The 13292-nt window shown below is 39.2% G+C and overlaps 1 protein-coding gene across 2 annotated transcripts; it reads right to left on the reverse strand.

Annotated features, from left to right (window-relative positions):
- Positions 1 to 671: 671 nt before the first annotated feature.
- Positions 672 to 12982, reverse strand: LOC117420338 (tyrosine-protein kinase Srms-like). 2 transcript variants are annotated; one of them, XM_058990999.1, is made up of 9 exons: positions 12923 to 12982; positions 11818 to 12178; positions 10683 to 10804; positions 4783 to 4949; positions 4226 to 4373; positions 2986 to 3144; positions 2419 to 2600; positions 2090 to 2246; positions 672 to 1458 (listed from the first exon to the last, which is right to left on the reverse strand). In XM_058990999.1, the coding sequence occupies exons 2-9, from the start codon at positions 12165 to 12167 to the stop codon at positions 1265 to 1267; spliced, it is 1479 nt and encodes a 492-aa protein (XP_058846982.1). In that variant the 5' UTR covers positions 12168 to 12178; positions 12923 to 12982; the 3' UTR covers positions 672 to 1264. The 2 variants fall into 2 exon arrangements, with proteins under 2 accessions (XP_058846982.1, XP_033889666.3); XM_034033775.3 differs by lacking the exon at positions 12923 to 12982 and having other exon boundaries at positions 11818 to 12532.
- Positions 12983 to 13292: the final 310 nt, after the last annotated feature.

Here is a 13292-nt window from a genome sequence, read left to right on the forward strand (position 1 = left end):
TAGATTCAGGTTCTGCAACACGCTAAACTTATGTCAATATTTATTTTAAATCACATGTTAAAGCTTGACTAATGACCAACTTAAGAAACACCACCAAAGACTGCACATCGAACTGTTGTAGCTTACTTATCTATATACGCTCATTATTAATCTTATCATAATGTGGGCTACATGGGTCATATGTTAAATGCATTTCCTCTTCCAGTTACTTAAAGGAGAACAGTCCAGTCTTATATATAAAAAACCCTTGCGTGCTTTAGTGACCTTGAGTAATATCACTTGATTGTTCTAGTTGGTTTAAAGTGATTTGGGGCGTGTGTAGTGGACATGTCTGGTATAGGGTCCCGTTCACCCAGGTGTTAAAAGGCACGGAAGGTGGTTGAAACTTATAATATAGAACACAAAAAGGAAAGAACCATGTTATCATTCTGTAAAACACCAATTCCAAATTAGGCTTTGTACTTTAGTGCATTATTTTATCAATATTTCGTGGCAAGAAACTTGACATGGTGTATATATAACATAGATTTTTCACATGTGTTTCAATAAAACATTGTGACAATTACTTTAATTTTCACATATTGTATTATATAAAAAAAAAACTTACAAAGGCTCGAGTCTAAAAAGAAATATTGTGCAGCAGAGGTAGACAAGAAAACAAAAGCTAAATATATTCTATAAATGTTCAAAATGTGCTTTGAGATTTATTCATAATAGGGACAGGAATCAGCAAAAGCAACAACCGTGTTGTATATACTGTAGTACCAATACATCACAATGATATGCATATGCTAAGAGAGCAATGTATTGCTACCTTTAGTTCAGCATACATATTTGAATACTTTTTTTTCTTTTATATATGAACCTGAGGCATTATGTTGATCAGATTTCATTAACACAATCCTTACAAAATGGGTAAAAAAAATAGGCCACATACATTGTTTGTACAACGAACTGCATTAGCTACTCTGCGAATGGCACAGAAATGACCCGATAACAAATTTTGCACATTTTCAAGAGACACCTTCTTCAGCCTCCAGAGAGAATCCTCCAATGAATATGTTTAGTCCACTTTAGTGTCACGCAGAGACTGATGTATAAGGTGCAGGTTCCAGTAGCTGGATGGCCATATGGAAACTTGCCACAGATTGTTGAGATCAAACTGGTTTTATATTGCAGTGACAAGACAGAATGATCCCACATGCCTGCATTTCTAGATGCATGGTCCCTTCAGTTATATCTATCTCAAGGTCTTTTGTGCATGCTATGATTGGTTGTAGTACAATTTTGAGTAGATGACCTCAAGCTGGCTACGGAGGGCGTGGAAAGATGGCCTTTCTGTACCAGTGTCCTTCCAACAGTCCAGCATGATTTTATAAATGGTGTTGGAGCAGTTCTCAGGACAGGGGAGCCTGTAGCCTTTGTTCAGCATATTTACAACCTCCTTGTTGGTCATACCTGCAAGAACAAAGGCCAAAAATAAAACAAGAAATGTTATATCTGCCTTTTAGATGGGTGATCTGTAAATGAACATTTCCGGCTCAGGACAAGCCACTGGGAAAACAATTACACAATCAAAACAATTGGCCGTATAGGAAAGCTGTTGGGGATCATATGACATGGTTGATTGGTTGACTGTCTAAGAGCCTGTTGATGCAATGCTGCAACAAACACTCAGTATTTAACTGCTTCTAGTTTATACACCATGTGATATTATTATTATTATTATTATTATTATTATTATTATTATTATTATTATTATTTATTTCTTAGCAGACCCCCTTATCCAAGGCGACTTACAATTGTTACAAGACATCACATTATTTTACACACAATTACCCATTTATACAGTTGGGTTTTTACTGGAGCAATCTAAGTAAATTACCTTGCTCAAGGGTACAGCAGCGGTGTCCCCCACCTGGGATTGAACCCATGACCCTCCGGTCAAGAGTCCAGAGCCCTAACCACTACTCCACACTGCTGCCCTATATGCATGTATGGGCTTCAGCAGCACTGCTTGTATGTTTTGTTTAATTCAGCAATCTATAAAACTTCTGTGATCTAAAGAGAGCATCAAAATATCAATTACCTTCATAGGGCATCTTGCCGTAGGTTACAATCTCGTACAGGAGGATTCCGAAGGACCAGACGTCTGATTTCACAGAAAACTTGTGAAAAGAGGTAGCCTCCGGAGCTGTCCACTTCACAGGGATTTTAGTTGCTGCACTGACTGAGTACACATCGTCCTGCAGGAACACCAGTTACCAAATTAACATTCAATTCAATACACTTCAACTGTTCTTTTATTCCTTGACTCAAGAATCTAACAGCTGTTATGTACTGTTTGACTCAAAGTAACTCTACTCGCTCATGAAACTACATCCCGATCCCACTTGATTGTATCTTACTGGACCTTACCTTAATGATGCGTGCAAGTCCAAAATCGGCAACTTTGCAGACAAGATTGTCCCCTACAAGAATGTTGCGAGCAGCCAGGTCTCTGTGAACGATTTTCCGATCCTCCAGATAGGCCATCCCCTCAGCCACCTGACTGGCCATGTAAACCAGGTGGGCCAGGAGTAACTGCCTGCCCTCAGCAGCTGTGAGGGCCAACAAAAACAGAAAGAGAAAAAAGCTCAGAATTGAGCTCATATACCACCACTGGATAGCATCATTATACTAGCGAAACTGCTTCACCACTCCAATAGTATGCAATGGTGTGTGCTTCAATGGAGGTCAATAATGCTGTCCTAAGTTCCCTTGATATGAAGAGCAAATGATGAAAGATAATACATTTTTACACCTGGGCTTGCATATGTCTGCATTTTGACGTGGTTTTACATTTGTGCTCTTTTATTTCTTTGAGGTGAATGTAAAAAAAAAGTCAAGTAGGCACAAGCTTCAGCAAGTGCTTTCAGCAGTGATGAAATTTACCTCTCCATTTCATTAGTATCCATACACACAATGTTTTTGTCATTCACTCACAATTGAGGTAGACCTGAAGGTTGCCCTTTGACATGAGCTCAGTGACGATGTAGACGGGTTCTCCGCGGGTACAGATGGCATAGAGCTCAATCAGTTTGGGGTGATGGAGGCTCTTCAGGGCTTGTACCTCTTTGACAAACTCATCCTGCTTCATGTCCTCTGCAGAGAAATTCAAGAAAAAGCTTGTCAGTGACCAACAAAACACATTGAACAATTAACCAGCCCTGAGAAGCTACAGCAATATCCAGTCCACGCGACATAAAACAACAGAAATCAAAAGCAAAAGACACCTTCACATTCCATATCACCACTGATATCTAGTCATAAAAATGCACTGAATTACAGACTGGTTGGCAATTCAGGCCATTGTCTTCTCTTGGGGGCCCCAATAGTTCCCATACCGGTCCATATTTTCTGATATCGCCCTGATTACTAATCGGCTCTTATTATGCGTCTTTGCTATTTATTTATAAGTCAAAATAAATCATTTATTGTTTTGCTGGTGTGTGTGTGTGTGTGTGTGTGTGAAAGCAACAGCAATGCACTGCAAACCACATTCACACGTTCAACTATTGAGCAAATAGCACCATTTTCGTGCCGCATTGTTGGATACAATTTGTATTTATTTTTGGTTTTGCAATTTTTGAAACAGGATATTTCTTGCTACTCTGTTATACTCACCCTGTAAGTTGCACAGGACTGTGGTGCTATGACATCAGCATAGTTGCTGTAAATACGTGATTTGTTTTTGTTACGAAATCCTCAGTTATTCCTGCTAATGTACACATATGTCTACCGGAACTTCCTGTTGGCACGTTGCATGCAGTTTGTCAGCTTGCTCAATCAGATTAAAAATGGGAACATACCCATTCGAAGCCATGACACTTCTTTAAAACTTCTTCCACATAACCTCAGAACTTTGAAATAGTGGTATGATTGGTTTTGCGCAAACCCTTACCACAGAAACAGTTTGTCTTTACTTGTTTGTGGCTAGCAGCTGATGTCTGCTTTAATCAAAATGGTATCAAACACCTGACAATATTATGACTATTTTTGAAAGAATGTATTACATACCGGACTTGTAACCTGGTATGATACTGGATATCATTTCAAATGAAAATAAATGTGCTTCTTTCAAAAAGCTGCGTGGCAACATTTATGGAATTATCCGATTGGCTATAATCCCTTCAAGTTATTATGTACACGTTCTGCTTTACATTCAGCTGATCAGAGAGCTCACCTTGTTTCAGCATTTTAATGGCCACCATCTTCTTTGTCTTTTTCCAAACTCCTGACCAGACTTCTCCATAGTGGCCCTCCCCGAGTTTCTCCTGGAGAACAAACTCTTCCCGGGGCCTCTCCCAGGAATCTCCTTCAAACTGCTCCTTCTGGAAAACCAAGCTGAACGTCAACCCTTTCCCTGAAGCACACTGGCCATGCGTACGTGTGCGGGTGAAAAGACTGCTCAGCATACAAACAGCAGCACAATTTTGCACAGCATACCGAACACACCGACAGGTCTGAGCTGGCTCTGATAAAACGCATACTTTCAAAGCGTTTACTCCAGTCTTTAATTAGATCCTGTTTTTTGAAAGAGGTTGTAAGATTTTCAGTTAAACATCTGTTCATTTTACAAAACTAAGAACCAAAACTATATGCGATGCATATGTTGTACACACACCAAAAAGGCTGTGGTCACTATTTGCTTTCTGTCTATGATACCGATGGATGCTAGATATTTCTTACTAATAATGGTTGACAGGTAATATGATAAATATTTGAAGACAGTGGTCATACCTGTTGTGTACAAGGCTGAGCTAATAGCACCCCTAGACTCTTCCAGTGGCTCTGGTAGTAATCTATCAGCTCATCAAGGGAGGGGAAATGTTTGTTCTCTGTAATATAGTAATCGCCTGCGTGCGTTCTGTAGATTCGAAAATGATTGGGTTGGGTCTCATTCCGAACTACAGAAAAAACAAACAAACAAACAACATTTTACAAATTTACAATCAGTTAGTGAGACAATGGTATTTCTATGAAGCGTTAATGGTTTATTTAGAATTGAACTTGGTATACAGGAAATTGCTTCTCAGACAGATGAAAGCGTCCTTAAGGCAAGAAGCATTATGGGAACCGAATGTCATTTTAGACTTTTCCATTGTCCAAAGAACCACATGTCCAATTGTTCTCAAGCACAGATTATTGAACGCATCACAATCAAGGGGTATACGGAGGTTGTCTGTCAGTCACACGTATGCTTATTGAGTTATGATGAAACTTGAAAAGGACATTCTTATGCACAAGCTATTGAGAGGATCAGAAATCAGGGCTATATCTGTCCCTCTGACTATGTCAGACTTCTATTTTTACATGATAATACAGAGAATAAAAGTCACAGTGAGCACCATGTTACTGATAACCCCAATTGTAAAGGGATGGATGCCATCGACAGGCTTGTTTTTTGAGCAGTTTTGAGTGCAGTATTTGAACTTGTAAAAGAAAGTGGTGTGTCACTCAGTTCTTTCTTTAACTCAGTTGCACATGTGCTTTGACAGGGCTTGCCTTGGTCTCTTACTGACCCCTCTTTGCAGAACAGTCAGCAAGTAGCTATGGCAGGAGGAGTCAGGAGCCAACTAGACATGTGATGCAGAACAAAGAAAATCATTTGAAAAAGGATTTGAGATGAGACAGCTGGACTTCTCACTGACTCGCTGTACATAAACCTCTGAAACCTCCACATGCATCCATGAAGCGTTTTAAAGAGAATTCACACCAATTATGTCATCTTCTATTCTTCCCTATGTTCAGTTTTGAATTGAACAGCACTTCTAATTTAATTATACACTGTATATATTGATCTTTAAGGTCTAGTTTTATATTTAAAGCAGGAGCCCATACTATGATACATTTACACTTCATGTTTCGCAGCTGTCCAATACCACCAGCATGTGGTTAACCACTTCCTTTCAGCAAATATATTTAATTGAAACTGTGCTGAGAAAGCTACATGGTCTTATTTCCCACATTTTAAATATACCTTCAATGTCATTCTAGAGTTTCAGAGAATTGGTGTGCTCTGGTGTAGCAGACCCCCATATTATCTTCACAATTTATGATACAAGTTGCATTTTGTTGTAATGTAGATCTAGATTAACCTACAACATAAAGGACATATAGCTACAAATGCTATTTTAATAAGTTAGTGAGCGTTCAACTTGGTTTGACTTGCTTCAGTACTGAACCAGGGAGCAGGGGGGAGGTATGACACAGGCCCGGTTTTTGGGATGGAACCGCATAACAGTCACGCGTTTTGATTGGTCCATATCTGTCACATGAATATGTCGTCACACGAGTGGAAAAGCGGGCAGGCATTTTTAACATTGTGATCAGATAGAGAGAGTGATCTGCTTTCCACAACCTTACCATTAAAATATATTGTGGTATTACACTGTACTGATATTACAAACTATGAGGAATTACTTTATATAAATTATCATGTTATGCACGAATGTAAGAATTGGCTTTCTGTGGTGGTGTACTTTTTTCTTTCAAGTATATATCGATAATCGTTTTTGCGATATATTTTAATATAAAACATATACGCTATTGCAGTTTTGTTACAGAATACATTAGTTTATCTCTAATGTAATCACAGTTTTACATATAGACTGCCCCTGTTTTCATTTACGTCGCAAATTCTGGGCCGCTTTACTTTTCAGATAATGTCCCAAATTCTGGGCCAATTTGGTTTGCAGATAACATCCCAAATTCTGGGCCGCTTTGGTTTTTAGATAACGTCCCAAATTCTGGGCCGCTTTGGTTTTTAGATAACGTCCCAAATTCTGGGCCGCTTTGGTTTTTAGATAACGTCCCAAATTCTGGTTTTCAGATAACGTTCCGAATTCTGCATTTTCGAATTCAGGCCAGTTTTTGAGATATTCTGCTTAGCTGACAGCCGAGTTTCTAAGTCATGCATGCACAGTTTACCATAAACTGGACCGTTAATTCATTTAAGAGTACATGAATCAAAGTTAATGTTTTTTGTACTCTCCTCAGAAAACATTTAGGAACATGGTATACCAAAAAAAAAAAAAAAAGGTCATCTCATTTGCTTATGTAATGTCCATCAATATATAGTGAGGCATAGGGGTTTATCAGAACTTCTGGGTTTAAGAGACCAGTGCCCTTCAACAACTTCAAATAAATCCTATTGTATTGTATTAGTCAGCATTTCCCTTATCTATTCCTGATCATTTATACTGTAGGTCAGGGGTTTTCAACCTTTTTTTGAAACTGTAGCCCTTCTATCTGGAGGTTTCAGCTCGAGTACCCCTTTACAATTTTCACTCAACTGAACGGTACCTCAGTTACAATAAAATGGAGAATAATCTGATGACCCCCCCCCCCTGTTTATTTAATAAATCTGGGTGACAAACTGCTGGTTTAGGACAGAACAACAAACAGTAAGCTTAATTCTTAAAACTTTTAACTACAAGTATTTGGATGCACAGAATTAAAAAGACAAGTATTAGGTTAGGAGCACACCTATTTTTTTGTAACTTTGACGGCCTTTTGTAAAAGTTTGAAGACCTTTTGATACCCAGCATACACTGCAATACCCAGCAAAGTTATACACTGATATTCTGATAGCACAGCAATTCAAATGAAGTTTGTAATTGGTTGTGTTCCTCAAATACACAATAAAAAGTTATATTTATAGGGTATACAGTTATACAGCGATACAGTGGTTTCGGACATCTAAGAACAGGTACTGCGAGCATCTGGATTCATACTCAGAGGTACTCTGTAGCCTCCTGGGACATTCACAGCTTGTTTGACACACTCTTGTAGTTGCCCGTTTCTGCATATAAAGCAAAATGCTGTTTGTCAATCTCTCTTTTTTCTTATAAATCAGTCTTTGCAAGAATCATTCCAAAAACACTTGAATCAGTTAGGCACTACAGGCCTTTAAATTGCAGTACCAATTTGCAAGTTGCTAAGTGGTTGCGTTCCTCAAATTTGCAGTGCAAAGTGATATCTTAAAGAATAGGGTATGTAGTGCTTTTTTTCGCCTCCCCTCGCTTTTGGTGCAAAATTGTGCACCGATACACTCAGGCTGATACTGTGATCACAAAACACTTGGAATGGACTTAAATTGGTGCTTCTGTACTCTTTTTAGATGCACAACAATCTTAGCTAAAGAAAATGGGTTCCTTCGAGTTCGTAAGACCCACGACCGCCATTAGCTGAGCCTTACCCCGATGGTGTTTTTATAATGGGATTTGCCATAGGGAAGGGGGTGGTCTCTTATCGTACCCGTATCTCCACGACCCCTGGGCCAACAAACTCATAAGGACATTCTTTGCATACACAAGAGTCTTAGCTAAAGAAAGACATCAGCCACGGGTTCAAACACCACCCCACCGCCAGATGGTGGCCGTTGCCCCAAAGGGGTTTTATAATGGGATTTCCCATAGACATATTTCAGGGTGCTGTATCTTGGGTTCCGGGGGTCCCCAAGACTTGAAAATCGGTATGGAGGTCCACCTCGGGGCCCCTGTCGATCCCTCCAAGTGACGTGTCCCCAGCTAGAAAGGACACCAGTTTAGACTTTTTTTGCCAACCTGGAGCTCAAAAGCTATTGGAAATGCAACCTTGACATGCCATCATGCTGAAAATGTGAAAATTTGTTGAAAATGTAGCATTTGAAAACGGGTTGCTCCCTGTGAAAGAGGGCCCCCAGACATGACCCTAGGAAGTTCAACCCGGTTTCTAGGCCCCGGGGTCATGGAGATAACCCCGAAAAGGGTAGTTTTTGGACATTTTTGACAGGGCGTATCTCGGGTTCTGTGGGGGTTAGGAACTTGATTTTTTTTTTGCATTGGGGCCCCATGGGGCCCCGCACAAGGAGTCACTATTTTTATGGTTCAAATGCCAGGACGGCTTGGCAAAGTGAATTTTTTCGTCATGACATGAGTTTTTCGGTGAACCACCACACCTTTTTAGGGGGTGGTTTGGGGTGCTCCCCTGAGTCTATATCACTTTGAATGGTGGTTCTACGTGCTCGGGTTCGAGAGATATGCCTGAAAATGTGTTTTATAACACTGCCATAGACATGAATGGGGCTGAATACCCGAAAATATATTTTGCAAAGAATTGCTAAGGTGGGTGTATGCGTGCAGGGGTTGTATGGTGGGTGTATGCGTGCAGGGGTTGCATAGTGGTGTGTGCGTGCAGGGGTTGCATGGTGGGTGTATGCATGCAGGGGTTGCATGGTGGGTGTATGCGTGCAGGGGTTGCATGGTGGTGTGTGCGTGCCAGGATTGCATGGTGGTACACGTGTGTGGAGGGGAATTGGAGTTGGAGTAAAAGAAAAATTACTACAATCATTTATTTTCACTTTCGACTCCCAGTCTCCTTTCCCTCACTTTATGATTTTATTTTGTGATTATTTAATTATTGTCAAAATAAACGGCCTTCATCTACTCACAGTTGCAGTCTCATTTCTGTCCAAAAAGAACCTGAAACACTACAATATATTGATGTATGTTACATAAGAAAACGAGATGTCCTTTTTTCAGAATACCATGTTCCTTCCCAAAAATGTGTTTTGATATTAGCCTTTAATAAAGGAAAACGAATGCTTAAATTAATTTTCATGTATCTATTTCAGTGCAATGTAGTTTCTTCATGTAATAAGAAATACGTTTTTTTAACATTTACATTTTTGTTTTTTTCATTAAAAAAAAAAAAGATTTCTGGGGAGAGTAAAAAATACATGAACTTTGATTAATGTACTAAGGGTTACTCTCAAATGAATTCACGATCCAGTTTATGGTAAACTGTGCATGCATAAACTCGGCTGTCAGCTGATTCCCCAAAACTGGGCTGAATTCAGAAATGCTAAGCGGCCCAGAATTTGGGATGTTATCTAAACCAAGGCTGCCCATAATTTGGGACGTTATCTAAAAACCAAAGCGGCCCAGAATTTGGGACGTTATCTAAAAACCAAGGCTGCCCAGAATTTGGGACGTTATCTAAAAACCAAGGCTGCCCAGAATTTGGGACGTTATCTAAAAACCAAGGCGGCCCAGAATTTGGGACGTTATCTAAAAACCAAAGCGGCCCAGAATTTGGGACATTATCTGAAAAGCAAAGCGGCCCAGAATTTGGGACGTAAATGAAAACAGGGGCAGTCTATATGTAAAACTTTGATTACATTAGAGATAAACTAATGTATTCTGTAACAAAACTGCAATAGCGTATATGTTTTATATTAAAATATATCGCAAAAACGATTATAGATATATGCTACTTGAAAGAAAAAGTACACCACCACAGAAAGCCAATTCTTACATTCGTGCATAACATGATAATTTATATAAAGTAATTCCTCATAGTTTGTAATATCAGTACAGTGTAATACCACATTATATTTTAATGGTAAGGTTGTGGAAAGCAGATCACTCTCTCTATCTGATCACAATGTTAAAAATGCCTGCCCGCTTTTCCACTCGTGTGACGACATATTCATGTGACAGACATGGACCAATCAAAACGCGAGACTGTTATGCGGTTCCATCCCAAAAACCGGGCCTGTGTCATACCTCGCAGGGGGAGTAGAGAAGTCATGATATTTTGTATGTAACACCAGGTACCTAAACACTTGTAAGTAAACAGAAATAAAACAGACTTACCTGATAGAGAATATTCATCACTGTTACTTTCACTAATGCGCACCAGGTATGAGCCTGGTTTATTCAGAGGGGACATTAGCAGTTTTTCTGCATCTTTTCTGCTCACATTTCCAAAATACCAACTAAAAGAAAACACACACACACAAAATGAATACCTGACAAATGCAAAAATAGCTTCCCAGAGGTTAGTAAACCTCACTCTAAAAGCTTGATCAGACTGCAGTGCACCAGTCTAATGCATCTGAAATACCCGATCATGAAATGACTTCTCCATTCATAGCAATGCATTGTTGTTCAAAACTGAGTGCCCTTGTGTGTAGTTTGCATACTTCCATCACGAGGATCAGTTTTCATGTAGAAAATTTGCGACTACTAAAGTTACAACGTGTATCGTTACCTTGTACTACTTAATTGTCTCTGCTAACAAAGACGTTATCTTGTTTTACATTTTAAAAGGGATATCTTGCTGTTGTTGCTAGTTTGCGTATGAATACGATTGCCCTCCAAGACAATCTCGTTCAGAGGTACACATTAAACAGCTTAGCTGTGGGAGCCATTCCATGTTTTACATTGAGCTTGTAACGCCTGTGATTGTGACCTGTACTGTTAATAGGAAACAGGATCAGGCGTGACTAGGCTTATTGTAAACATGTAGTGGTTTAACTGCTCTGCGATGGTACATTTACTGTCCCTGGTGTAGATAAAAACGTTTGTAAAAACTAAGATCTCACCAATGAAAGAATATTCTACCAAACAAAAGAAATATTTGAAATAATATTCAACCATGACACATCTGGTCATTGTGACACTTCTTTATTTTTGCTGGTAAACAATAGGTGCAGCCTATAAGCTAAATGACGTAACAACACAAGAGTATCGTACTGTGCCATTTTTAATAGGCGCGGTTCCTGTAAAAAAAAAAACAGAAAACACCTTTTGATCCATAGAGGGAGAGCGGGTGGATGGTGCGTCCTGGTTTTACCACAAAGCCAAATTATATCTAATTTTTAGTATTTACTCCATATCCCCTGCGTAATATAGGCCCAAACAGTTAGAGTATAGTATAATTAATTTACAAATAAAATAGCAATTACAACAAAAACACGAATTTAAATCACAACAGCCTTGTACTTACGGGTTATTAGCAAATTCGTCCCGAATGAGCGTCACGTAGGTGGCAGGCACTAATCCCGACTCCAAAGAGCCTGAAAGTTTTTGGGCTAACACGAAGTCCCCTTGTTTTTCTATCACCGACAGTTTATCACCTTCTTTAATAGTCAATTCCTCTTCGCTCCTGGCTGTGAAATCATACAATGCCGCGTAGAGCGGCGCTGACGTCTTTCTTGCAGGTGCTGGGATCTTAATGTCACCTGCTACAGTGCGGATCTCAGCGGGACGGCTGACGGGATCCTCTTGGCCGCCGGGCCAGAGCCAGTCCCACAGTTTGACTAGGCAAGGCAGGTACCTTCGAAAGAACGCTTCCATCCTAATGCATGCTGCACCACATGGGAGGAAACGAGTTAAGGAGATTACAAACAAAAAAACGAATCACTTTGAAACAACCAACCCTTTAAGTTTAGGATTCAATCCTTTCAGGTTGTGTGTGTGTCGCCGATCAGGTGAAACCAGTTGTGTGAACACAGGGAATGCGGAAACAGTTGATACTCCGATAATCCAAACGAAGGAAAAAGTTAAGCTCCAACATTTAGAAGCAACCTATTGTTATCAACTTAAAAGACTATTGACTTCAAGTATCAACTCGAAAGCCTACTATTAACTTCGTTTCGGTAAAAAACTAAGATGTTAATGTATACAAGCACTGCTATCAGGCAGTGTTTGACATCAGACCTGTAGCAAGCAAATGTAAACAAATATTTGAATGCCCTAGAAAGGTACAGCTGGTCTCAGGTAGCCTAAAGGTACATTTGTTTCGTCATACTTTAACAAACCCGTGCTTGTAACCTAATTCACAAATGTTTTAACACCATGAAGACTAATATGTATGAACAGTAAGAAACTTGAAAAAAGATTGTGGTCTGTTAGGTAAAGTTTTATATATATATATATATATATATATATATATATATATATATATATATATATATATATATAAGCAACAACACGTTGAAATAAATAACACTACAAGTTAATTTATGTGCTCCTTCTGCTACACTAATACTTATATAAATTATTTTCAAAATCAAGCCTTTTCTTTTCTATTATTATTTTTTTTTTTTTACCACAATTCAGCCATGCAGATCTGACTCCTGAGTCACTGTGAACGCCCCTCCCCTATTACCACGGGGTAGTTGCTTAATAGAGGACTCTCTTTTGTGCTGGTGCGTTCACTACCCCTGTGGTTAGCGGCGGTAACTGTTTGTTATCCCTTCCTTTCACTTCCAATCTCTATTTCTGTTAACATGGTTTGTTGCATTTACATAATTTAAGGTATTGCAATTGTAATTAATTTTTTTTTCTTCTAATTTTGGTTTATCCTTGTAATCTTTTCGCAGTCTCTATGAGACCTGAGTTATTAACCTTTTTAAATAATGAAAGCCTAATCCATTCATTGCATGAACCTTTCAAACGTTTTATCCCCTCCTTATTGAA

The sequence above is a fragment of the Acipenser ruthenus genome, chromosome 18 (genome assembly GCF_902713425.1).
Source record: "Acipenser ruthenus chromosome 18, fAciRut3.2 maternal haplotype, whole genome shotgun sequence".
Classification (NCBI taxonomy): Eukaryota; Metazoa; Chordata; class Actinopteri; order Acipenseriformes; family Acipenseridae; genus Acipenser; species Acipenser ruthenus.